This window comes from Vespa crabro, chromosome 24 (genome assembly GCF_910589235.1).
Source record: "Vespa crabro chromosome 24, iyVesCrab1.2, whole genome shotgun sequence".
NCBI lineage: Eukaryota > Metazoa > Arthropoda > Insecta > Hymenoptera > Vespidae > Vespa > Vespa crabro.
The window spans coordinates 1,674,687-1,702,186 of record NC_060978.1 but is presented as its reverse complement, the minus strand read 5'-3'; the positions used below and the strand labels follow the sequence as shown (position 1 = coordinate 1,702,186).

The following is a 27,500-nucleotide window of genomic DNA, read 5'->3' as shown; positions in this document are numbered from 1 at the left end:
TATCATCAATTAACCCTTTTTTTTTACAGGAGCATGAATTATTTATTATAATTCTGTTTAACCAGCAATTATATTTCTTTGTATATATAATATTAAGGTAACAAAAATTTTAGTAAATTTATTATAATTTTAAAACTATTAAAACATTAAATTTATATATAACAATATAAAACTGAATAATAAAATTAAAAAAATGTTTTAAAAATTATTTCAATTATTTAAATTTTAGAACTTATAATGTTAATAAATAATTTCATTATATTGAGAAAAACGACAAAACATTTTATTGTTTTTTTTTTTTTTTTCTTTTTTTACACTTAAGTTGTTTACATAAACAAACACAATAAATAATTACGTTTATTGTAATGAACTCAAAGGGGAACTAATTACAGTATAATGATAGGATGATTATGTCATACAGTTTTACTTCTTTCCTTTTCTTTGTTCGTATATTTATATAACAATTCTTTCAGTCAATCAAATGGGGGTCAAATGGATACATTTAAGCGACGCCTCGAAACAATTTGACCATGGTTCTATCAATCCATTTAAAATGTTTTACAAGTTTGCTTTCCGTTTCAAACAAAGTTAATTGATAAAAAATATTAAAATGTTAACTCTTTAAAAGTATATTAAAAATAATTATGTGTGTATATGTATATATGTATATATAAAATTAAATATATATATATATATATATATAATATATATATTAAATATATATAATAAATATATATATATAATTAAAAGAGTATATGCGCAATTTCATCGATAACAAATTTTTTTTAATAATTTCGTTTAAATTTTGGAGAGACTTTAAACTCTTTATCATTATATGACATGCGTCTAAAATGATTGTGTCAGAATCATACAATATTGTCCAATTAAAGCAATACCGTTCAATTTGGTATTTAAAAGGAGCTACAGAACATTATATTGCATGAGCATTGATATTGCAAGTCATGATAGATAAGTTGATCGATCGATATCTCTCACTTTACTTATGATTCATTCTGATCAAGAATCAGTCTGACTAATTTGTTACATGAGCATAAAGCTTGTCACATTTTTAGAATATACTTTTTCTTTATCGCAATGATATATTAAAAAATAATCGAATATCGCCATTTAAGAGATAAAAAAAGAAAACAAAAAAGAAAGATAACATCACAATTATATATCTTATCAAAACTTAAAAATATGATGTGTATTCTTTTTTGTCAGTATGGTAATAAATTTAATTCCTACTTATTCATGATTTCTTGATAGAACGTAACAGTCTGCAATTCGAGATATTTATTCTGTATATAGAAAAAGAAAAAAATACTGCATAATCATTCACACTGTACTGTTGTCTGGATTCAACCCGTTAACTTCGTGAAGAATATATATCTCTTACCATCTTAAAGTGACATCAATCGTTGCCATTGATATCAATCTCTTGGTGTTGAATATTTTTTCTTCTTTTTTTCTTTTTTTTTTTTTTCTTTTTTTTTTTGGTGAGTGGAATAATCATTTTTAAAGAACTAATTATAGTACTTTAAAAAAAAACAAACAAATCTCTAACATGATATATATATATATATATTAAAGTACATGTATTAAATAAATTAATATAAATTTCGGCAATATATTATAAAAAGTTCATATGAAAAGAGGATAGTAATATTGATTTGTAATTATATAATATAAGTATTTCATAATTAATTTCTCGTTTGATATATTACCAAAATTATTATGTCATCATTATGAAAATTATTAATGATAACAAAAGTTTTGACAAAGATATTTATATATATAAATTATATACCAGGAAATTTGAAAAATTTAATTAATTATTTTCCGTATATTAATATCTGTATTTAAAAGAACAATTAATATAATTTATTGAATAATCATAGGTTTGTTTACGAGATTGATAGAATAGAATATATGTGTGTAATATTGTGCAATATCAGAAATCAGTGGTAATTCGAAAGAACCTGTTCGCGATACTTTCAAGGTCAGATTCTAAATCCAAGTAATCCATTATGATAACGATATATCTATAAAAGCTATATACTATTTAGTTCTTTTCACTTTTTACTTTCTATATTTGTATGGGTCATTTCTATTCTAAAAGATTTTCTTTTTATAAAACACTGACGTTATTTTATATAATAACATTTTATTTCATTTCTTTTGATAAGAAATAAAATAAAATAAAATTTATTTAATTTATTTACATATTTAATAAAATTAATGAAAAACGCATTCATATGTTACCTCAAACAGCGCTCAGTATGACGTATCATTATATTATGTACATATTATTTTATGTAGGTATACATTTGTGTATGTAAGTATGTATATATGTATGTGTGTATGTATGTATGTGTGTATGTATGTATGTGTGTGTATGTGTGTATTTTTATATAGCCTTTAAAATTATACGAATGATGATGAAATTTTAATTCTCACGTATATCTTTTCTATATCATACATTCTAAAGGGACGTGAGATTAATAAACGAATATATTCATCACTTTTTTATGTGATGTATAGATAACAGATAACATACAGACATTGTTGACTGACAAACTGACGACTATTGCACAAGATAGTATTATGGAAGATGTCATTATATAAAGACCTCCTATGTGATTAAAACAAATAAGAAAGAAACTAAAAGCTATTATAACAAATTATTATTGTCGGGGAATTCTTTTTCATTAAACACAAATACTATGAAATATATCTCAATATTTGATTTATTTCTTTATCGGTTCTTTTTCTTATATCTCTTCTTTTTTCCTTTTCGTTCGTCCTTTCCGTTCTTCTTTTCTTTTTTTATGTTTTTGACTTTTTGTTGTTTCTTTTTTTTTTTTTTTTTTTTTTTTTTTTTCTTGTTAAAACAAATTACTTGTACGAAAGGTGCAAAAAAGAAAAAAGAGAGAGGGAGAGAGAGAGAGAAAAAAAGGAAAGCAAATAAGTTAAGCATTGTAGATTTATCGAATGTCGTATTCTTTAAAAATATTAAGATGACAATTGCACAATTCAAACGTTACAATCAATGTCGCTTTCAAATGACATCATCTGAGCCATCTCATTGGTTAAATTCCTCTGCAGTGACTGAGTTTATTAATGGAGCCATCTGTTGGCCATTTTAAAGTTTCAGTCAACGGTTCGACGCAGAGTTCAGTTAGCCTGAACGCAATCCCTTGCAGTCTCTATTTGCCCGTTAATGGGTAATGTTGTTTCAAGTGTTATTCGTAGTTTTGTGATTTATTCAGACAATTAACCAGGAAAGATTTGATTTACTAAGTATAGCCGTAGACGGGCATAATAAATTACATCTCGTGCATTAGGTGAGTGTTGTGTCTGTGATATTTGTTCTTTTTTTTTCTCTTTCTTTCCTTTTTCTTTTTTTTTTTTTTTTTTTTTTTATCCTTAATAGTGTGTTACGAACAACGTGAATTATATATTATCTAAGAGGAAAAAATGGGATAATGGGATGTCGTGTCGGTGGCGGGAAAGAGGGAGAGAATGAGAAAGAGAGAGAGAGAGAGAAAAAAAAGAAAGAAAAAGAGGTGTATTGGCCTCGAATAGCATGTGTATGTATAATTCCACAAATTCTTTTTACTAGGTCCTTGAAAATACTCATACCACATATACAAGGAAAGATCAGTGAAAGATTAAATGTATCGATATGGAAAATCAAACTATGGATCAATTTTGCGGATCCAAATTTTGGGTGAGCTTTTTTATCGAGCTATATATTTGTATTTATATATATGTATGTACATATATATATATATATATATATATATATGTATATATATATATATATATGTATATTCATTGTCTTCTAAAACAATAGTTTTGTTTCGCGATAGACTGACAAATACGAGCGGTTTAATTATATATTTATATTAATTAAATGAGATAATAAATATAATCAACATTTTCAACATTTATTTTGAGCGTGTAAGATTAAAATTGCATGTGTAAAAAAGTGATATAAAATACATTACATTTTATCTTTGTTTTTAAATACGATCTTATATGGTAAGAACTAATTTTTGATTAATCATAGAACGATTATATAATTTTTGTTTTCAATGTCATTTTTTTATCCCTTTGATTTTGTTACCAAGCAATTATAAATCGTATAATCTATTTAAATTTATCCTTAAATTATTTTGAGATAAATTGCAAATTTTAAATGTAAAATTTAAATGAAATTTTTACTCATTCTGATAATACTATTATATTAAAAGAATTTTGAATATATATTTTTTATGTTATATTAAACAAAAAAATTACAAATTAAAGTTAATTATTATTTTAGGATACTGATTTATCATGGAACACAGATGATCCAGATCTGACAGAATGCTTTCAAAAAACTGTATTAATATGGGTACCATGTGTGTTTCTTTGGTCTTTTTCTGTTATGGAAGCTTATTATATGTTGAATAGTAGAAGAAAAAATATTCCATACACATGGTTATATATTTCTAAGCAAGTACTTACAACAATATTAATTGTACTTACCATTGTTGATTTAGGAAGAGCTGTATACAAAAGTTATTATGAGGCTGTATACAATGTAGATTACTATACCCCCTTTGTAAAGATCATTACTTTTGTAAGTATATTATTTTAAATGCCTTTATATATCTATTTGAAAAATATTCTATTTTATATATTTTATTCTTTACATTTTTTTTTTTTTTTTTTTTGATTTTATTATCTTAAAAAAGTTTAAAGATGAGTAATACTCAAACAGAAATTCCAAGTATAATATTTTCAATAATTCAATTATATTTTTATTTCAGATCCTAGCAGGAATTTTACTATTCTATAATAAAAAGTATGGAATGCGTACATCAGGACTACTATTTTTGTTTTGGTTTTTGCTTGTATTATGCGGAATTGTGCAATTCAGAACTTTATTAAGGCAAAATTCAAATGAAGTAGGTTTTCTTTCATTATTTTTTCTTTTTTTCTCTTTCTTTTTTATAAGTTTATAAAAGTATAGATAAAATAAAATATTGTTTTTAGAAACCAACGTACCTGTTTGTATCATATATGATCTATTACAGTTTAGTAATATCAATGTTCCTATTAAATTTCATTGTTGATGCAGAGCCTAAATATTCGGAATATCCATTGGTAAGATTTGAATTTCTGAAAGAATTTATAAAACAATAAAATATGACAATACTTTCAAGATAAAAGCATATAAATATGGATGTTATTAATAAATAGATGGAAAGACCGTGTCCAGAACAAAATTCATCTTTTCCATCAAGACTTTCTTTTGCGTGGTTTGATGCTCTGGCATGGAAAGGTTTTAAAAAGCCTTTGGAATCTACAGATTTATGGTTTATGAATCCTGAAGATACAGCTTCTGAAATTGTTCCAAAATTTGATAGGCATTGGAGTAAAACTTCAAAAAAAGGAGATAAGTAAGTTTTACTATTTTTTGAAAAAAATTTTTTTTTCTTTTTTCGTATTTTGGTATGTTTAGTTGTGTATGTAATACATGTGTATATTAAATGATGATACATACAATAAAATATAGGTAAGCACATGTAATTCAATAATAAATTATTTATTTATTTGGCTAACAAGGCTATTTTGGTCTTACTTTAGGTAAGCTTTGTAATAATACATGTTTTGATAGTCTTTAAAAAGAACTTGAAATAGGATTTTCTTTTTAGTGTACAAAATGCAAAAGCATCATTTAGAAAATCATCTGGTCAAGTTGATTTTGATAATGATCGTAAGAAAAAAGTTTCTTCTATTTTACCAGCACTTTGTAAAGCTTTTGGTGCCACTTTTTTATTTGGTGCAGTACTTAAACTTATACAAGATATTATGACTTTTATTAGCCCACAATTATTAAAGTAAGTACAACATAATTAAAATCTTCTAATTAATTATTTATGAATGCTTCTACATGATATTTATTTTTGTTTTCTTTTTTACAGATTACTTATTAGATTTGTAAGCGGTGGCGAACCATTGTGGAAGGGCTATTTTTATGCAATTTTACTCTTAATTACAGCTACACTTCAAACTCTAGTATTATCACAGTACTTTCATCGCATGTTTTTAGTTGGATTACGTATACGAACTGCACTGATAACAGCAATTTATAGAAAAGCATTGAGAATGTCAAATTCTGCCAGAAAAGAATCAACACTAGGTGAAATAGTAAATTTAATGTCCGTTGATGCACAAAGGTTTATGGATTTGACAGCATACATAAATATGATTTGGTCTGCGCCATTACAAATTATTTTAGCACTAACCTTTTTATGGGAGAAATTAGGTCCAGCTGTACTTGCTGGATTAGCTGTTATGATTGTTCTTATTCCTATAAATGCGTTAATTGCAAATAAAGTAAAAACATTACAAATTCGGCAAATGAAAGACAAAGATGAGAGAGTTAAATTAATGAATGAAGTTCTTAATGGAATAAAAGTATTAAAATTATATGCTTGGGAACCATCTTTTGAAGAACAAATACTACGCATTAGAAGGAAAGAAATACAAGTATTAAAAGAAGCAGCATATCTAAACGCAGGAACAAGTTTTATTTGGTCTTGTGCGCCATTTTTGGTATGTTAATTATGATATTTTATATTCTACAATAAACAACTTATTAAGTTTTATTGAATTTTTTTTTTTTTTTTTTTTTTTTTCTTCAAATGAAAGGGCATTAATGTAAAATAAATTTTCAGGTTTCATTGGTATCCTTCGCTACTTATGTACTTATAGACAAAAATAATGTCTTGGATAGTGAGACTGCATTTGTTTCACTTAGTTTATTCAATATTTTACGATTTCCTCTTTCTATGTTACCAATGATGATAGGTAATATAGTTCAGGTAATGCCAAAATGAATTTACAACATAACAAAAATTAAAGTTATTATTTTAAATATAACTAATTAATACTATAATTTTAATATTATGTTTTTTTAGGCTTATGTTTCCATTAAACGTATCAACAATTTCATGAACACAGAGGAACTTGATCCTAATAATGTACATCATGATCAATCTGAATGTAGGTCAATTGTAAAATATTATATCATTTATTTCGTATGTGAGAAATATGATTTTGATTTTACTTTTTAGTACATCCATTAATTATTGAGAATGGCAGTTTTGCTTGGGATATGGAAAGTAGTGATAAACCAATCTTAAAAAATATCAATATGAATATAGAACAAGGCCAGTTAGTAGCAGTAGTTGGATCAGTTGGATCTGGAAAGAGTTCTTTAATATCAGCTTTTCTTGGGGAAATGGAAAAATTAAATGGTCGTGTTAATACAAAAGTAAGTATTTAAATTACTTTGTTAAATAATGTAATTTTAATATTTCAAATTTTTTTTTTACTTATTATGTATATTGATAGGGTTCTATTGCATATGTTTCTCAACAAGCCTGGATACAAAATGCAACTTTGCAAGATAACGTTTTGTTCGGAAAACCTTTAAACAAAGCTTTATATAATCGAGTTATAGATGCATGTATGTTAGGTCCAGATCTTCAAATGTTACCTGCAGGAGATCAAACAGAAATTGGTGAAAAGGGTATAAACTTATCTGGAGGTCAAAAACAAAGAGTTGCTTTAGCCAGAGCAGTATATAATGAATCAGATATATATTTCTTGGATGATCCTTTAAGTGCTGTAGATGCTCATGTGGGAAAACATATTTTTGAAAATGTGGTAGGCCCTAGTGGTCTGTTAAAGAAAAAGACAAGGGTACACATTACACATGACATTGTCTATCTACCTGAGGTTGACAATATCTTTGTTCTTAAAGATGGTGAAATAACAGAAAGTGGAACTTACAAACAGCTTATGGACAAAAGGGGTGCATTTGCTGAATTTCTAATGCAACATTTACAAGAAGGTATGCATCAATTTCCGTATAATTTTTAATGGCTTAAATAGGTCATTAATATAAAATTATATTTTTCCATGGGTCTTAGTTGGAAATCGTAAGTTAGTGAAAAAGTAATTACGAATTTTTTTCTATTTCTATTTATGCTATTCTTAAAATATTATGTTGCACTCGGCTTTAATATTTATTTATTAAAAGCAAAAGTATTTTACACATGAGTAGTAGCTTAGATTCACTAATTGATTTGTTAAAGAGTGTAAATTAAATCCATGATTGCAGCATATATTATAGTATTATTATAACATCATCGTAAAAAAAAATGCATGAAAAATTTTTCAAATACTTTAATTAATAATACTTATACCTAGCAGTGTTTCAAATCCTTTATTAAAAAAATAATATTTTATTGAGTATGTAGCAATATTAATTAACCTAATACTAAAATATAGTATAAATTGACCCTAAATTAGCTTCTTCTGGTTATGCCTTTATCGTTTTAATATTAATCAATGTTAAAATATATTAATTATTGTAAAATCGACCTGACAAATTTGAAACAGTGCACACTGATGATGGTTCGGATCCAGATTTACATGAAATTAAGCAGCAATTGGAATCAAAAATGGGTACACAAGAATTACAAGAAAAATTAACACGTGCTAGGTCAAGAATTTCAGAAAGTCAAAGTGAATCAGGCTCTATAACTGATAGAAGATCATTAAATGGTTCTTTGAAAAGGTAAGATAAATATTAAATAAAAGTTATATTTATATAAACATATTTTATCATCTGCATAGGCAATATTCTACAGAAAGTCAACAGTCTGGAAACTATCTAACTGGAAATAGTATAAAGGAAAAAGGTGTATTACAGCCAAAGATAGGTGAAAAATTAATTGAAGTAGAGAAGGCTGAAACTGGCAGTGTAAGAGAATGAATCATTATATATATATATATATATATATTATAAATAAAAATACTTTGATATTCGAAAATTGAAGATCCATTTCTAAATTAGGTAAAATGGAAAGTGTATTCTCACTATTTAAAATCTATTGGATGGTTCCTATCTATATCTACAATAGTTATGAATGCTGTTTTCCAATCATTCAGTATTGGATCAAATATTTGGCTGAGTGCATGGTCAAATGATAATATGACTTCTGCGGATGGTAAATCCATAAATGATGAAGCAAAACGAGACATGTATCTTGGAGTATATGGAGCTCTTGGTCTTGGACAAGGTATGTTACAAAAATTATATTAACTCCATATTTTATTTTATAAAGTTGACAGATAAGATTTCGTTTATTTCCTGTAAGATTTGAGTATTTTCATGGAAGTATATTTTATTCAGGTAAGCATTTTTATGTTGTGTTATCGTATATATTATTAATATAAATACAGAAGCCGATTATTTATTTGTGCCGCTAACAAATCATAACTTTGACTCGTGCTGTTTTATAATTGTGTTATTGTACAAAAAGGGCATGTACCTTTACATATTTTTATGGGGATATTTATGTCCATATCAACCTAATACGAAAGTTATGCATTCTGAAAAAATTTATTTTGTCATTACTATATTAAATTATATTTCTCTTTTTATAACAGAGGGTTTTATTTCTTAATTATTCCAAAATTATTTCTAAAAACGTATTGCCACACATTATTCGAAAATATATGTTAATCAGATGTTAAGTTCTAAGTGGTAGTGCGAGTGTGGTTTGCTGTGTCAATAAAGCATTCTTATAATACTTATATTATAAAACTTCTGCTTTCTAGTAGCATATGTTTGAACACAAATATGTTATTATTGATATCTATTAACTAAATCTATTTTTGCATGTATCTTCTTTTATATCTTTTACTTAAAATATTTTCGATTTCTTATAACATAGAATAGAGAAATTTAAATTAAAATTTAGATGTTTATAGAATATATGTTTGAAGCTTAATATTAAATATTAAATATGAGCATGAAGTAGCTGAATAACAAATTTCATCTATTTGTATATTAAAAAAAATATAAAATATTCTTGCATAAGTAAAGATGGATGTATATACCAAATTATGGAAATCTATATTTCTGTGTTCTTTTTAGTTAGAAACTATGTTTTTGTAGTTAATTTTGGAATTATTTTGCAACTGAAATATTATTATCAATAATATCAACAATTTGTTGCACAGACTTATGTTGGACTTTACAAATTATTAACAAACATGGTGCTTAAACTTTTAATATTCGAAAAATTAAATGTGTACATAAAGGCTTCTGTTTTCATTTTATGACAAAAATCGTACAGATATTTCTACATTCTGCGATAATACTTTCATAATTGGTATACTTGTAATTGAAATTATTTAAATAATTATATTATATAAAAAAAAAAAATTATATTAAGAACTTTTAATACGCGATAATAATTGCATTTATTTCATACTACAATTCATTTGTTGCAATAAGTTACAATTAAATTTCAGCGACTTTTGTGATGCTTGCACAGCTGGCGTTGGTTATTGGCTGTTTAAGGAGCAGTAAATTGCTGCATTCAGAATTGTTATTTGCCACACTGCGATCGCCTGTCGGATTCTTTGATACTACTCCATCTGGCAGAATATTAAATCGTTTTGGAAAGGACGTTGATGTAATAGACAACGTTCTGCCACCAAATATTAGGGCCTGGTTATTTTGTCTAGCGTCGGTATGTGAGATTTCAAATTAATCTCACAGAATAGATAGAGTTCTTTTTATTTTGTAAAAATTACACACCTATGTTGCTTAAAATATCACTACTAAGAATAATGGTCCACCAATGGGTACAAATGTAATTAATTTATGAAAGCAAAATGTAGGAAAACTGACATCTTAAGTTCTTTGTGGTTTTTCATTAATAGCTGTTCTGTTATAGATGTAATGGACTAATAGTAAAAAGAATATGTAGTAACAAATTATGTAGCTTTTAACTTTTGATAGAGTAATATTTAGTTTCTTCTGCTTTGTTCAATCGCTATATAATTTATTTATTGCTTTTACTATAACTTTGCATAATACAATTTGTTTTCTTTTCATTTGTAATGCACCTCTATTCATGTGTGATTGCAATCAGAAACTTACACATTATACTGGGCAGGTGATACGCTATAATCAAAACTGTTGTTCATTTTTTATGCCATCAAATTGATTATGAAATGACGTAAATGTTAATATAATTGTCAATTTAATGTCTACCAAAGTTGTCACCAATCATTGTAGGCCTGACAGTACTTGGAACGGCGTTTTTCGCGGCAAAGGGGATGGTAATCGCTTCCACGTGTCTCTTCCAGAAAACAATGTGCCATGTTCTTCACAACCCGATGTCGTTCTTTGATCAAACGCCAACTGGTCGCATTCTTAGTCGACTCGGTAAAGACACCGATGTTGTTGACAATATTCTACCAGCCATACTGCATTCTTGGATCTCTTGTCTCTTTCGGGTATGATATTTTTCACGTTGAAATTACAACGTTTAACAAATATTGATTCTTAAAAAATTATTACAAATGAAAATTTCTAATCAGTCAATATTATGTTGTTGACTTGTTATAAGCAATTGCTTGAATTGTTGATCTTAATGTGCTAATTGAGGTACATGTTTTCCATGACTTATCATTTTTTATCAAAGTTTACAAATATTTAATTTCAAAATCAATTCTTGAAATTTGACTTCAGCTTAAGTATAATGTCTATAAAGTGTACTGGTATTCTTATTGCTATTATTTTACTTTAAATTGCTTGTATGGAAATCGATTATTTCTAATGTTTTAAATATCTTTTATTACACTTCGTGTATTTAATTTTATTAAAATCACTCAGTGACAACTTCTGAGTTCAATTGTTCAAATTAATTATTACAAACATCATCATCAGCTTTAAATTACAGAAAAATAATTCTAAAATATATTTTAAAATTAGGCCAATGAATTTATATCATATTGCATGTTGATTATTGATGTTTGGTTCTATGAGTTTTTCTTTTTATATTAAAGAAACAAATAATATTTATATAGATTGCATAATATTCAGTATAACTAGATTATAATAAAACTATATTTGTTCATAATACATAGTCATTTAATAATACTATTTGTTCATATCTAAAAAAAAACAAAATTAAATTCTTATTTATTTGAATAAAAATAACTTGATTATTTTTGATATTATAAAATAGATAATATCAAAAATTATATAATAATACATATATATATATATATATTTTGTATACCACATAAGTATATCATAAATGTACGAGTTAACTACTTGTTAATTATATATTTAAAAAATATATATTTATAGGGTACATGTTAGATAAAATTTATTAGTTGTCCTGTACAGTTGAAATACATGTTTAGCAAAGTTTTTTGCAAAAATACATTCAATTATTCCAAATAATTTCGAAACGTAATGCTTTATATGTTAATATGTATAAGGGCGCATAAAAAGTTACTTCTATATTATCATATAAAAAATTACTAAATATATATATATATATAAAGTCCATATATAGTACATTTTCAAATTATAGTAATATAATTTACTATTTAATTAACGCGCGCGTATATGTCGTATGTATGTCTATTTACGAATATTTTCAATACTTCCGAATTATCGTTTTATAAAATTAGTAATATTTATTTATAAATATATTTTATAACTATTTATGGAAAAACAGTATGGAACTTGTTGATAATTTGATATTATTTTTAATATACTAAAGATGTCAGTTTCATTGAAGGAATAATGGCTTTTTTATTAGATTCTACATTAGGACAAATCAATTAAATGAATACTTCTCACATTCATATATATATATATTTTTTTTGGGGGGGGGATGTAATATTTATAGATTCATTATAATAATATACATAACAATTTCATATTTATTTGGTATTAATGATTGAAAATATATTTTGTTATGAATATTACTTAAATGAAATAATTATTTAATACTATTACTGTACGTACATATAAAATATAAGATATCATATATGATTATGATTATATATATATAAAATGCATGTAATATCATAAAATATTCAAATATTATAAAACTGTCTAATTAAAATCAAATTCATATTCATATTTCATTTGTAAATATATCATGGGACACATCTTGAACTGACTGTATGTGCCAATATATTTAAAAAAAAAAAAATAATTTATTGTATTTTAAATGTGTAATTTTTTTAGCAATTAAGGTAATGGACACAATTATACATGTAATGTATTTATTTAAAGGTAGTAATGCTTGTGCTTGTTATATTTTTAATACTGTATATTTGCTTGCACTGTTTTTACTGTCTTTTAGAAATGTTTTTGTTTGTTTGTTTGTTTGTTTGTTTTTTTTTTTTTTTTTTTTTTTTTTTTTTTTTTTTTTTTTTTTTTCAAATTCAGTAAAGGTAGTTCCCATTTTTATGAATTGATTTGTTCCAATCTCTCTTTCATATTGTGAAAAGTTATATTTCCCATAAAGACAATGTAATGAAAATATTCTTTATTCTTAACAATTCATTTTTCTTTTTGAAAATTTTAATAATGTTAAATTAAAAAAAAAAAAGGAAAGATTTTTTAAATATTATATTATTTAAAAAAAAAAAAATGTAATGCTGTCGTTCATAAAATATAAATTCATAAAATTGGAATTATCTGTGCATATGTTAATCTGTTCTTGAAAAATATTTTCATTATACTTTGCATGTCACAGCAAACTTCACCCCCTCGCATAACATGAGACGAACAAGAATTAAATAAATCAAATATCAGTTTGAGAAGTTATAAAGAAAAGAATATTTATTTTATGTCAAATCATTGTTTGCATATTCATTATTTATAATGTGGCTTATAAAATTTTCAAAAATATTGTGTTCCAAGATATTGTTATAAAAATTTATTAATATTATCCAATGATTACAATTGATAAAATTCTATTCATTGAAAATAATATAAACCTGTGATTTTTTAAAAATCTTATGTTTATGTAATATAGCATTGGATCCTTAAAATCGTTGACCATCTACAATATGGTTACAATGAAAGCTATCAATGTCTGATGTTGTAGCGATGGCGAGTTTTTTCTGCGATTTGGCACCTCAGCTGGGTTGCTGGCTGGCTGCTCGCCAGATGCACATAATGATGCTGCGTGCTGTGATGCGTGCTCCATTGACCTTCTTTGATACAACACCTACTGGTCGTATTATCTCCAGGTTTGCTAAAGATGTCGACGTACTGGATACATCTCTTCCCCCACAAATTTCTGATAGCATCTATTGTCTTTTCGAGGTAATTTTTGGAAGAGATCTGAATCCAAAAAATTAACTTCTTGAATGTTTCATATTATTTTTATATAGATTTTCTTGAACAGGGACTCACAGAGTTTACTTCACTATCTTTAAATAGAAATTCAATATTTGTATATTATTTATTATATTTTTATTTGAAAGCACTAGTACATATATACAGGTATTTGGATTCTAACAAGATATATATTTTATACAATTATTATAATTACTTTCGATAATATAAAAATGTGAATAATGAAATTTATATACTATTAAGTTATTAATTGTATTTTGCATTTTATGAATCGTAGTTTTATATGGATATTTATTTATGCAGTAGTTTTATATGCATATTTATTCTTTATAAAAATTAAACAAGTATAATTGTGTCCGTTTTATAAATGCTTATTGTGTGAATTCTATGTATTATAAAAAATTAAACATGCTAGATGTGTTCCTGTGATGTACGATGAATGACAGGGCACAATTTTGAATTTGTATACATATATATATATGTATATGTTTATGTATATGTATATGTATATATGTTATATGTGTAATAACACATATATATTTATGTATGTATGTGAGTGCGTGTAAAAAGAATAATAATTGTGTTTAAGGTACATATTGGTGGACCTATGGCATATATTTATCAATCGTGTTCTGCCATGTTATGGGTGTCTCGAAAGACATGGGTGTTTTATTTTATCAGATTGTGCATGTGTGATATTTCTATCTTTCTTATGTGAAATTATTTTTTTTTTGCTTCGAATATCATAAATTATCCCCATAATATACATAATATATTATAATTTAAATTTGTTGCTTTTATATATAATATTTTATGATCAATAGCTGATTATATCTCACATAATAATAAATATTTTATTTTTATTTTTATAGAAACAAAATATATAAATTTAATTTAATTATTTTAAAATATATATTCCTATTACAGGTAATAGCAACTCTGTTCGTTATCAGCTTCAGTACTCCAGAATTTGTTTCTGTGATCATACCAATAGGACTAATTTATTACTTCATACAGCGCTTCTATGTCGCTACTTCGCGACAATTGAAACGTTTGGAATCTATATCAAGATCTCCTATATATTCACATTTTAGTGAATCTGTAACTGGTATGCAGATGTTTTCTACTACATATATATTCTTTATAAAAAAAAAAAAAAAAGAAAATAATGATAATGAAAATGAAAATTAATACATATAGACATATACTTAAATTTTCAGGAGCTCAAACAATTAGAGCATTTGGTGTCCAGGATAGATTTATACATGAATCAGAAAGCAAAGTAGATTTTAATCAAGTTTGTTATTATCCTGGTATAATTGCAAATAGGTATATATATATATATATATATTTAATGTGTACTAAGTTTTTAATTAAAAATAACATAATTGTAATAATATATTCAATATATAATACAAATATTATAGATGGCTTGCAATACGGTTGGAGATGGTTGGAAATTTAATTATATTCTTTGCTGCATTATTTGTTGTATTAGGAAGAAATACTATTAGTGCCGGTATCGTTGGATTATCTGTCAGTTATGCTTTACAGGTAAAATTATTTTTATATCAAAAATATTGTCGCGTTTTTTTTTTTTTTTTTTTTTTTTTTTTTTTTTTGTTTTTTACAATTATCACGTATTAAGTTATGTTATAAAAATAATATGATAAAATCAAATTATATATATATATCTTTTCAGATTACACAAACTTTAAATTGGCTTGTACGTATGACTTCTGATGTAGAAACAAATATTGTAGCAGTAGAGAGAATAAAAGAATATGGCGAAACTCCTCAAGAAGCACCTTGGGTAAATCCTGAGAATGTTCCTCCAAAAGAATGGCCTGCAGAAGGTTATGTTGAATTTAAGGATTACAAAGTCCGTTATAGAGAAGGATTAGATCTTATTCTCCATGGTTTAACATTTTCTGTTAAGGGAGGAGAAAAAGTCGGCATTGTTGGTAGAACTGGTGCTGGCAAATCTTCCTTAACATTATCTTTATTTAGAATACTTGAAGCAGCAAGTGGCAAAATCATTATTGATGGTATTGATATTGCTACTTTAGGTCTTCATGATCTTAGAACTAAATTAACAATAATACCACAAGATCCAGTATTATTTTCGGGAACTTTAAGAATGAATTTAGATCCTTTCGATCAACATACAGATGATGAAGTATGGAGAGCATTGGAGCGCGCTCATCTTAAATCTTTTGTTCAAAGTACTAACAAAATAAATTTTTATAAATTTTTGCATATAGAAAAAATTTAATACATAACCGTGTAACATTTTTTTTTTTTTTTTTTTTTTTTTTTTAATATTTCATTTTAGATTTATTCAATGGTTTGCTTCATGAAGTATCTGAAGGAGGTGATAATCTCAGTGTGGGCCAACGACAATTGATATGTTTAGCACGAGCCCTTCTTCGTAAAACCAAAGTTCTCGTATTAGATGAAGCAACAGCTGCAGTTGATTTAGAAACTGATGATTTAATTCAAAGAACAATTAGGGAAGATTTTAAGGATTGCACAGTTTTAACAATAGCACATAGGCTTAATACAATTCTTGACTCTGATAAGTATGTATTATGTTCTTATTTGTTATATATTATTTTGTATATGAATAATTTATAAATGATATATTTTACAGAGTTATTCTACTAGATAAAGGACTCATTATTGAATATGATTCTCCCGAGGTGCTACTTCGAAATTCATCCAGTGCATTTTATAGTATGGCAAAAGATGCAGGGCTGGTAGCTTAATAATTACATATACATCACAATACTTTGATAGACTATCAAACAAATAAAACAGAGGTTTTATTAAATAAATCCTCCAATCAAAGAAAGAAAAAGCATTGATAAAAAGCTGTGAACAAATTATAATCATTATAATTTACACTATACTATTATCTATATATAGATACGTTCAAAATATTTTTTAAGAGAAATTTAACATCATACTTAATCAATGTCAAGCACAGCTTAATTTTTTAAATAGTTTAGATACATGTTTGTTATTTAAAATTACTGCCATTTTTAGTAGTGCATAATGCACTTAATGGAAAAAAATCTACTTATAGAAACAATTATTGCTACAACATTTTTCCTATTTTAGCACAAAAGATAATTATTTCTAGAATTAATATTATTTATTATTTATGTGTTTACCAATTTTTTTTTTGCAGCTAATTTCTAAGAAAGATTTCAACATTGAATTTGAAGCAGAATTAATTCCGCCAACATACATAAATAATATAAAATTCTGTTGTGTAAATTAAAGTTCATCTGTCAAATTACTTATATAAAAAAAAAAAAAAAAGAAAAAAAAAAGTTATAAAAAGAAAAAGAATAATATTTCGATAGCAAAAATTTCATTTCTAATTTATTATTCTTGTAAATTGATAAAATTTTATACAGTATCTAACAGATTTTACATTTATAACAATTGTAATTTATCAACAAGCAACATATAGCATGCTTAGTTTCATGTGATCGTAAGAAGTTTAATTTGTTATTATTACTAATATAAAAGAAAAGAAAAAAAAAAAGAATATATATATATATATATATATATATATATATATATATATATATATATATATATATATATATGATATTAGAATCGATACCAATATAATTCTCTTATAACTATACTTTTGTGGCAAATAAACTTTAATTTACTAACGAATTTTGTCTATGCAAACAGTGATAGTTCATATTTGCACTTATAAATTGATTAACTATTTTCTTTTATACTATATTTTGTGTGATTGATAAATGATGAATGCTTTGCATATATTTACTATTAAATCCATCCAGTGCCACATTCTATCAAAACTATTCAAATATTAGCAATAAATGAATAAACTAAAATACTTTGTTATATGTGCAGTTCAAGTTTAAAGAGGTGGCATTGGAAGGATATAAAACTACAACAATGCAAAACAAAATGTTTATTTTCTTGTAAGCCTGTGAAATTATTGAAAAAAAAACCCTGTATGTGCGCTAAATTTTGTAGATTAAATTTATACATTTCTTTATTGCAGAATAATTTACGTATTATTTACTATATAGCATTTATGTACGAGATTAGATATAACAAACATTACAATGCATTTAAAATACCTCAAATAACATTCTTTAAATTATAAGTGAATTAGAGGGATTAGAATCGAATTAATTTTTAACATTATTTCAATAAATATAAAATAGTTCTTTCTATGTTTGATACAAATTTTTAATGCAATTATTGTTAACAAATTTAATGAATTTATTAAATCAATTAAATCAATATTTATTGAATGAATATTATTAAAGAAATATTTATTATAATTTTATTATATCCCCTACTTCCATAAACATTGTAATTGTAATTATATATTATTCTTTTGTGCAAACTTTCGTATTAACAAGTTTATTATACATTTTATGTATACATGTGTATATATATATATAAATATTATATATATATATATATATATATACATACATACATACATACATATACACACATGTAATGTAACGTGGTAATATTTTTTATTACACAACAATTCCTTTTTACATAACATTAACATAAAAAAAAAGTCAATTTATTGCAAAGTATAGTTCTACGTATAATAAATTCTGCCTTAAAGTAATGTATAAACGTGATTATAGTTATCTTCCTCATGATTTAAAATAAGATTATAATTATAAGGAATTAGATGTAACATAAAAAAAAAAAAAAATCACATCTGAATTTGTTACCGAACAAAACGGGTAAAGACCGTAGTGATTAACTTTATTTATGGTTTATTCAAGAAATGAACATAACTTGCCACAATGATAAATCTATGCTCGAACTCGAAGCACAGACTGTGATGTTGCATTATATTTTATTGAAACCTCTGTTATGTGAATAGATAAAATCATTTTCAGAATATTTATTTTCAATTTCTATATTATGAGTTATATGTACCGTGAACTTTACATTACATATACCTTGTGCAAGCAGAAAAAAAAAATCTTCATAAATGGATCAATTTGTTTAACGATATTGATAATTATCATGATGATAATAATAACAATAATGATGATGATGATGATAATAATGTAATAGGAAGTTACATATTCGAATAGTTGTAACAAGGAAATAAGAATATCAATTTAACTTATACTTTATGAGAAATAATGCATTGATTATGCAGTTTTGAAATAGCAGGCCTAGTCTACCTTAATAATTCGATAAATATGTATATAAAACTCAGGATGAAAGTACTTTATTTAGAATGTATTGTTACAGGAAAGATAAAACACACACACACACACACATACACACACAATTTGTGTATTACTTTTTATAATAATAAGCACTTATATACTATCTATAATTCTATATATAATAATGTGAAGAAGGAAAAAGTGCTTTCTCGTAATAAATATCGCATTAATTATCAACTTATTAATCATCTACGAACGTGTAATTCGTTCGAATGAACATATTATTTTTGTCTATGTTTTGTTCATTAATTAAGCTAATAATTATGTAATAATGCATACTTACTTATAATGTAAAAACAATATATGAGAGTAAATGTCAGCATTTTTAACATAAATTATAAAACAATTGTTAACACTAATTCAAACATTTCTTGCTATTTTTTTTTTACACTTACCTTCAAGGATACGATTAGATTAAATGTGCAATTAAATGCAATTACATTCAATTTAATCTTAAGTGCGATTAATCTTGTACACTAATATATATGTTACTATAAGTAAAATGTGTGTTGTATGTGTGTGTGCTACGTATCATAAAAACACACATACATAAAAAAAAACGCATGACTAGTGCATTGCACGAAAATATATATACGATCGCGTGATGTGTAATTTCAAAATTCTATATTTTATGAAACAGTTATAGTTCATTATATATATCGTCTAATTTCTCATTTCAATTTTTTCATCTATTAAATAACTATCTATTACACTATTTTCACGTTCGATGTAAATTGAAATATATATATATGTATGTATGTATGTATGTATGTATGTATGTATATATATATATATATATATATATTTAGTTCCTTGAATTTACTTATAATCACATAATCATAGTGAATACAAAAAATACTTTATTTTGCTTATCTATTCCACATTGTAAATTGATACTTCATTAATCTTTGCATCTTACAATAGTAAAAAAATATAATAAACCGCATAGTATTTGGTTTATAAGAAAACTATTAATACTTTTAATACTTCTAAAACTTATAAGAAATAAAGGATTAATAAATTTAATAATTACAATAAATACTTCTTTCAATTGTCTATAAAGGAGCCACAAAAGCAGAAAGTACATCATGATTTTGATTTATTAAAGACAATAATTATAATTAAATCTAAGACTGCTAACAATTTAACAAATTTGCATAATGGACACGGCGCAATTGTTTATCAAATACTGAATATTTTTTGCACGAATATATTACAATATAATCGTATATAAATGAAAAAAAAAAAAAAATGAAGGTAAACATTCTTTTTTAAAAATACATATTTTTTGAATATGAAGAAGTTATATTTATAGGTTTATTTATGTGTATGTATATGTACACATATGTTTCTTGTATGTGTTTCTTATATGTTTCTTGTGGAGATATGACTTGCAAAATAATAAATATAACATCAAATTGTTTTTTTCTTTTTTTTTCTTTCTTTTTTTTCTTTCTTTTTTTTTTTTTTTTTTGAATAATCTTAGAAAATAATTTAATCAGAATATTTTGTAACATTATTACAAAATATATTCATTATATTACCTACACTTCTTACATCTACATAAAAACTATATAAATTATAATATACTAGTAGATATATTTGAAAAAAAAAAAAAAAGGAAACAATAAAAATGGATTTATATCTTATGAAGTTATAAGAAGTGTTAGGATCATAAAAGTAATGTCATATATAAAGTATTTCTTATAGAAATAGTCATACAAAATAAATTACCAATATACAAATTTCAATTTTATTGCAATGTATTACGCATAGCTCCACAGTACAAATAAAAAAAAAATGTCAATTAGTTCTGGGGGAAAAAAAGGTTTTTACAAATGTATGAAAATATTACCATTACTTCTTCAATACATATACCAAATAACATTAAATAACAATTTTTAAAATTTGCGAGGCTCCTGTAATCATCTAAAGATTGAAACTAATTGAATATATTGCATACACACAAAAATGTATATAACTCAGGTAGATACATTTACGTATGTGTTTATGTACATTAGTACTAGTAAATTTTTTTAATTGAGTGTTAACTTATAAGATAACATATTTTATACTAACTCTAAATCAAGCATTATTTATCTTTTTTACTTAATTCATCTTTTGAACGATCTTTGATAGATCGTTGTTTTTTATCATTAACTAATTGAGCTTCCATTTCACCTGAAAAACCAAATTCATTTACTCTTGAATGATCAGTCTTATATATCCATCTCTGATATAAAAATATAAAGAAAACTATATCATCCCGGAAGCAACCAATTCTATAAAGTGTTGGCATTTTTATTACAAATGCAAAGATATCATCAATGAAAGTATTAAGGAATTTATATGACATCATACGCCAAGGAAGATGGGCCACACTTTTAAGTTTATAATTTATAAATAATTGTGGTGTCATCATGATAAAGCCAAAAGTTAATAAAAATCCATATAACATATTCAGTATCCAAGAATACCATCCCTTATGTTCTAGATACATTAAAGAATAAATTGCATAACCTCCTATGAGTGGAAAAAGAGCCCATGACAGATATTTAAATGCATGCCTATCGTACTCTTTCGTGGAAGATTCCACATATGAACCTTTATCATGGAAGGATATTTTCGGAAAGACATTAAATATTCTTGATTCTCTATCAACAGTAATATCTATGACTTTGTTAATTTTCCATATTTCAATACACAAACCTATAGCACAACTAATACGAACTACTGTATTTGTTTCATTATCTAACACATAAAGTAGAATAACAAGTGATTGAAAAACATTGAAAAAGACAGATCGTACTGATAATCCTTCCAAAGATTTACGATTATTCCAAAATTGAATATCTAGAAATAGATAAATTAGAATTAATAAATCATAAGTATAAAATATGTAGATTGATATTAACTCACCATTTTTAAATGCTAAAAATTCAAATACACTATGTAAAATTGATACAATTATAGTCAATCCCAACAAATAAGGATTTGTTTCTAATAATGTTTCTTTCAAAGTGTCCTGATCCGTATCATCTTCGTCAGACGTATCTCCTAAAAAAATAAAAAAGTAATTCAGAGTATTTTTTCAGATTTAATTAAAAATTTTCACAATGCTTATATTATTGCATACCTAAAACTGAAGAAGACCATTTGTTCCTTATAGATTGAGCTGCATAGATTTGCCATTTGAATAATGAAAGAGGTTGATATAGCAATCTAAGCTCTAATTCTTTTACACTATTGTTTAATGGTTGATAATCACGTTGCATATTCCAAAAATCATTCATATATATAACTGGTGTATAATATGATTTTCCAGGCAGGAAATTTATATCTACATATATTATTCACAAATTAATTTTAGTGATATTCATAATTGTTTGTTTTTCTATTATATCATAATTTATAAATATTACTCACATTCATCTAAAGGTTGTGGTACTTGTCCATACATCCAATTTGTTTGGTCAGTCACTAAATTAACAGTTAAATTTGGATGCCAATGTGAGACATATTCTTGATCCATTATCTCTGCTTTCTATCAAGATAAAAATTTATATTAAAAATTTTATCTTTTCTATGTTCATAATACTCATTAAACATTGGAAGAAATCTATTTACTTACTTGTATTTCTTCTTTAGTTGCTGTTGTTTCGCCAGTTAATAAATTATGTCTTTTTTGATATTTAATTTTTTTAAATTTATTTAACATCTTTTTTCTATACGACATATGATCACCGGCATAAACATTTTTGCCGGCTTTAGGATTTGGAGATTTACCAGTTTTAGTGATATATACATGAAGATAAATAGAACCATTATTTTGTAGTTTATCTGATGGAGTAAAAGTATAATGCAGATTTCTAGAACCATCATTATTTTGTCCACTATACCAATCTCCATAAATCAATCCTTGTTCTAGCCATATTAATGCTTTTGGATCATCAAATTTAAAATCTTCAGCTTCGGACAAATAAATATGTAGATCAAATGATGTTCCATTCTCAAATATATTTACGGCTTGTAATTTTGGAACATTATTGCCATTATTAAGTGATGCAGAATTATTGTCTGGTTGATTACGCTTTAATAGAAAACTGATGAAATAAACAATCAGTGCTCTAATGATTAAAGATTTTAATATTGCAAAAAAGGATTCTAAACGGGTAGGTTGATATTTCTTTCTTTCTTCTTCTACCTCCGCATTGATCTGTGAAAAATATAAAATTCAGAATTATTATCTTTTCTATTATCTGTAATAAAAATATATATGTATATAAGAAGAAAGAAAAGAATAAGATTTTTCTATAATTACAATCATATAATAAATTTAAAGCATATTATTTTCATATATAATAAATAATAGTTCTTTTAATTCTGATTAATATATTATACATTTTACAGACAATAGATATTCTCATTCTAAATACAATTTTTTGATAAATATCCATAATATGACGTCGTCAAATGACAATGACTTTAATATTATTTGAATGTAATAATAATATATATTTGATAAATTTTTAACATACATCTCTTTCTTCATTATTTGATTCGGTTGAAACTACATCACCATTTTGCTGATCATTATCCATCTTTTTTTTAACATCTACTTCTAGCTGATCACAATCGTCATCGATATTACCCACCATCGCAGATAAAGTCTTAATGAAGATTAGAATCTTCCTTCTGCATAAATCTATGATTTGTATACTACTGCTATCTGGTATTAGTTTTCCGTACTAAACTTAGCACACAAATACACATATACACGCATACACATATTTGTATAAAATATGCTGAGTCAAAAATGTCGTCAATGTGTCACACAGACAAGATAAGTATATTATTTTAACGTAACATTAATTTTATATCGAATATATGATCACGGAAGCATAACAAAATACTAAATACTAAATAATGCTTTAATACATGTTAGCAAACCTTCATCATAAAATTATTTATTTATCACTAATATTTGCTTTAAATTATTTGTCTCTATTTAACAATCTAATGTTGTTAGACCTGAACTGTATAAAGTATTATTACTAACAGAACTTTATGCTATTGCAAAACCAATATTTGGTTTGTTTATCGCGTATACATATATATATATATGTATATAATTTTTTATTTTTTTTTTTTTAAATACATTTGTATAAATACGAATATATAAAAAACATTGTACACTTATTTATTTATTTATTTTATTTTTTTTTTTTTTTTTTCTTTTTTCCATTTATATTACGACATATTGTTGGTTATTTAGTGACGGCATTATATAATGTTTGTACCTATATAGGTATAATTTTTGGTTTTTATTTCATATTTTTGTTACCAACTATCACAATGTATAAATGTTGGCATCTTTTAATATTTAGTATCTTATTTTATTTATATTTTACAAAAATTCATTTACATGTACATATGCTCATATAATTATTTAATTCCTTTCTCTATAATTTTTTAATATTTCTGATTAAACATTTAAATCAATTTTTCCAATTAAAAACATATAGATTATATTTTTTATATTTTGTATTTTCAATATATATACGATATACATATATACGAGTTTAAAAGTATTTCTAAAGATAATAAAATGTTCGAAGAAGACATAAAACGTTTTAAGAAATAAGAAAGATGGAAAAATGATTATATTATGTTATATATGTGATAAAACAAATCTCTTATAATGTTTTTCTCAAAATTTCGAAGATTTTTAATATGTTAAAGAAAAACTTAATGCTTTCACGGCCGTTATTATGTTATAATGTGATCAGTCGCTTACGGTATCTCACGTCTGTATGATTCATAACAGCTTTGTATCGAATTTGATATCTTATGTTTATTTAGAGTAAAGGACGACAACATAGGATTAACAAAATCCATCATTAATAGTAAACATTTGAATCTTCTTCTTAGTTGAAAGAAATGATTTATACAATTCATATCAAACTGTATAAAGAATATTATTACTCATTGTTTACAAAATTGACATTCATAAAAACCTGACATATTAGAATACATTGGAATGGCAAGAATGAGAAAAGTATATGCTGACCTATTATCAGATATATTGATATTGATAGTGATAGTGATAAAACGTTAAATCGTAATGACGAAGATAGTGAAAGTGATATTTATGTTAATATCGTTCGATGAGTTTCTTTGCGAAACTTTTTCGATGACGAAAATTCTAATGACAATGATTTTGACGAGAATAGCGAATGCATGAAAAATGATTTTTTTTTTTTTTTAAGGGAATCAGATGTAAAGACAACATCTGTTGATTTAACAGATATAAAGTCATATTTAGCTCTCATTATTAGAGATAGATTTTATAGACATACTCATTAAGGAATCAAATAGGAATTATTATCAAAACGATTCAAATAATAATATGAATAGAAATAAAGTATGGACTGATATAAGTATTATTGAAATGAAAAAAAATTTATTGGTCTTATCATTCCAATGAGATTTGTGTAGAAGTTAAAAGAAAATATTATATTTGTCTACCAATCCATTACTTTATACTTGAATTTTTGGCAATGCAATAATCAAACAATGATTTCAACAGATATGTTGATATTGACATTTTAGTAATAATTAAAAGTGTAAAAATAGACTCAAATAAAATTAAACTTATAATTTTATATTTGAAAGATAAGTTTTTAATAGTATACAAATCAGAGAGAGAATTGTTCCTTGATAAAAGCATTATATTATAGAGAGAAGAACTATTATTTTACAAATACAATCTTATAAAAATTATAAAATGTGGGTTATTGGTTAAAGTATGATCTGTGAAAGTATCATGGAATACATTTGCAATTTAGAAATGTGTTGTGTATAAAAAAGTAAATGTAAATTCTTTTCTAAATTTTGTGATATCATATTATCATATGGACAATTATTATAATAGTATTAAAGTTGCACAGAAATTATTGCATAATAAAAAAGTATTTTGTGGAACTTTAAAAAGAAGTAGAAGTGTGTCAGATTATTTAAAAAAATTTAATTTAAATGAAAATAAAGCAAAATTTTATAAAAAGAATAATGTTATGGTTCAAGCATTGAAGAGAAAAAAGAAACTTTTATATATGATATTGACCATTCATTTTGCAACTATGATTTGAAAGTATATGTCATAAAACAAACAAAAGAATAAAAAAGCCAACTAATAGAATATAAAAAATATATAAAAGGAATGGATTGGACTGACCAAGATTTCTCGTACTCAATTCAATTTTACGTAAAACAAAAAAATAGACAAAAAGATTAGTATTATATTTAATAAACTGTGCATTATTTAATGCTTATCACATTTATAAGAAAGAATTGGAAAATAAGATAATTATCAAAAAGTTTCTATTAGAAATTGCTCACAAATTACTGAACTTTAGTCCAGAAATAGATGAGTCACAAATGAGTAAGTCAAATGTCTATAGAGACATACTATAGAATATATATATATATATATCGTCCATTAAATTCAATTTTAGAATAGTTACTTCATACACAAAAAGAGTTATAAAATACTATCCACAAGATAGGTTGTTTGCTAATATGAGGAAGCAATAAAATAAGTAAAATAATAGGACAAGGTGCCATAAAAAATCTTAGAAATGCCTGCAGAGTATACAGTGCAGCAAAAAAAAAAGAAGTTCAACAGCATACATATGTTTTTTTTGTAACATTCCACTTCATGGAGGTAAATGTTTTGAAAAATATCATATATTACTAAAGTATTAAATTAATAAAAAATATTTATTAATGATAAAAAAGTATTATTATTATCTGTTAAGATTTATATAATAACAGTTTTAATAATTTATTATGACAGTCAGTGTTATCACAATAATCGCGAATAATGAAAACCGCAAACATCTAACCGTGAAAGTGTTAAGGAAAGAACAAAAATAATTATAAATTTATGAGTTGTTTTTAAAAATATTAAATTTAAA

General features: G+C 24.7%; 2 protein-coding genes across 9 annotated transcripts; one reads left to right on the top strand and one right to left on the bottom strand.

The window, feature by feature from the left end:
• Positions 1–2,946: 2,946 nt before the first annotated feature.
• On the top strand, positions 2,947–18,316 carry LOC124432148 (multidrug resistance-associated protein 1). 8 transcript variants are annotated; one of them, XM_046980768.1, is made up of 24 exons: positions 2,947–3,347; positions 3,626–3,733; positions 4,331–4,630; positions 4,821–4,958; positions 5,047–5,157; positions 5,254–5,453; positions 5,620–5,640; positions 5,709–5,894; positions 5,979–6,612; positions 6,735–6,881; positions 6,978–7,062; positions 7,134–7,333; positions 7,414–7,915; positions 7,995–8,003; positions 8,467–8,644; positions 8,704–8,830; positions 8,924–9,149; positions 14,004–14,224; positions 15,185–15,365; positions 15,478–15,586; positions 15,685–15,811; positions 15,960–16,482; positions 16,593–16,839; positions 16,911–18,316. In XM_046980768.1, exons 2-24 carry the CDS (start codon positions 3,689–3,691, stop codon positions 17,023–17,025), a joined length of 4,632 nt encoding a protein of 1,543 aa, XP_046836724.1. In that variant the 5' UTR covers positions 2,947–3,347; positions 3,626–3,688; the 3' UTR covers positions 17,026–18,316. The 8 variants fall into 8 exon arrangements, with proteins under 8 accessions (XP_046836724.1, XP_046836723.1, XP_046836725.1 ...); XM_046980767.1 differs by lacking the exon at positions 14,004–14,224 and adding an exon at positions 11,162–11,382; XM_046980769.1 differs by lacking the exon at positions 14,004–14,224 and adding an exon at positions 10,390–10,610.
• A 2,938-nt stretch (positions 18,317–21,254) lies between these two features.
• LOC124432149 (cleft lip and palate transmembrane protein 1 homolog) lies at positions 21,255–24,503 on the bottom strand. The gene is made up of 6 exons (XM_046980776.1): positions 24,063–24,503; positions 23,156–23,740; positions 22,951–23,068; positions 22,661–22,864; positions 22,444–22,581; positions 21,255–22,377 (listed from the first exon to the last, which is right to left on the bottom strand). The coding sequence occupies exons 1-6, from the start codon at positions 24,180–24,182 to the stop codon at positions 21,617–21,619; spliced, it is 1,926 nt and encodes a 641-aa protein (XP_046836732.1). The 5' UTR covers positions 24,183–24,503; the 3' UTR covers positions 21,255–21,616.
• Between the last annotated feature and the right edge of the window lie 2,997 nt (positions 24,504–27,500).

Coding starts and splice junctions, on each gene's coding strand:
- LOC124432149 (XM_046980776.1), bottom strand. CDS start 24,182: ATGGTGGGTAATATCGATGACGATTGTGATCAGCTAGAAGTAGATGTT. Junction 22,865..22,950: donor ACCACAACCTTTAGATGAAT/GTGAGTAATATT, acceptor TAATATATGTAG/ATATAAATTTCCTGCCTGGA. Junction 22,378..22,443: donor ATTTTTAGCATTTAAAAATG/GTGAGTTAATAT, acceptor ATCTATTTCTAG/ATATTCAATTTTGGAATAAT.
- LOC124432148 (XM_046980768.1), top strand. CDS start 3,689: ATGGAAAATCAAACTATGGATCAATTTTGCGGATCCAAATTTTGG. Junction 5,895..5,978: donor ATTAGCCCACAATTATTAAA/GTAAGTACAACA, acceptor TCTTTTTTACAG/ATTACTTATTAGATTTGTAA. Junction 8,831..8,923: donor AGAAGGCTGAAACTGGCAGT/GTAAGAGAATGA, acceptor TTTCTAAATTAG/GTAAAATGGAAAGTGTATTC.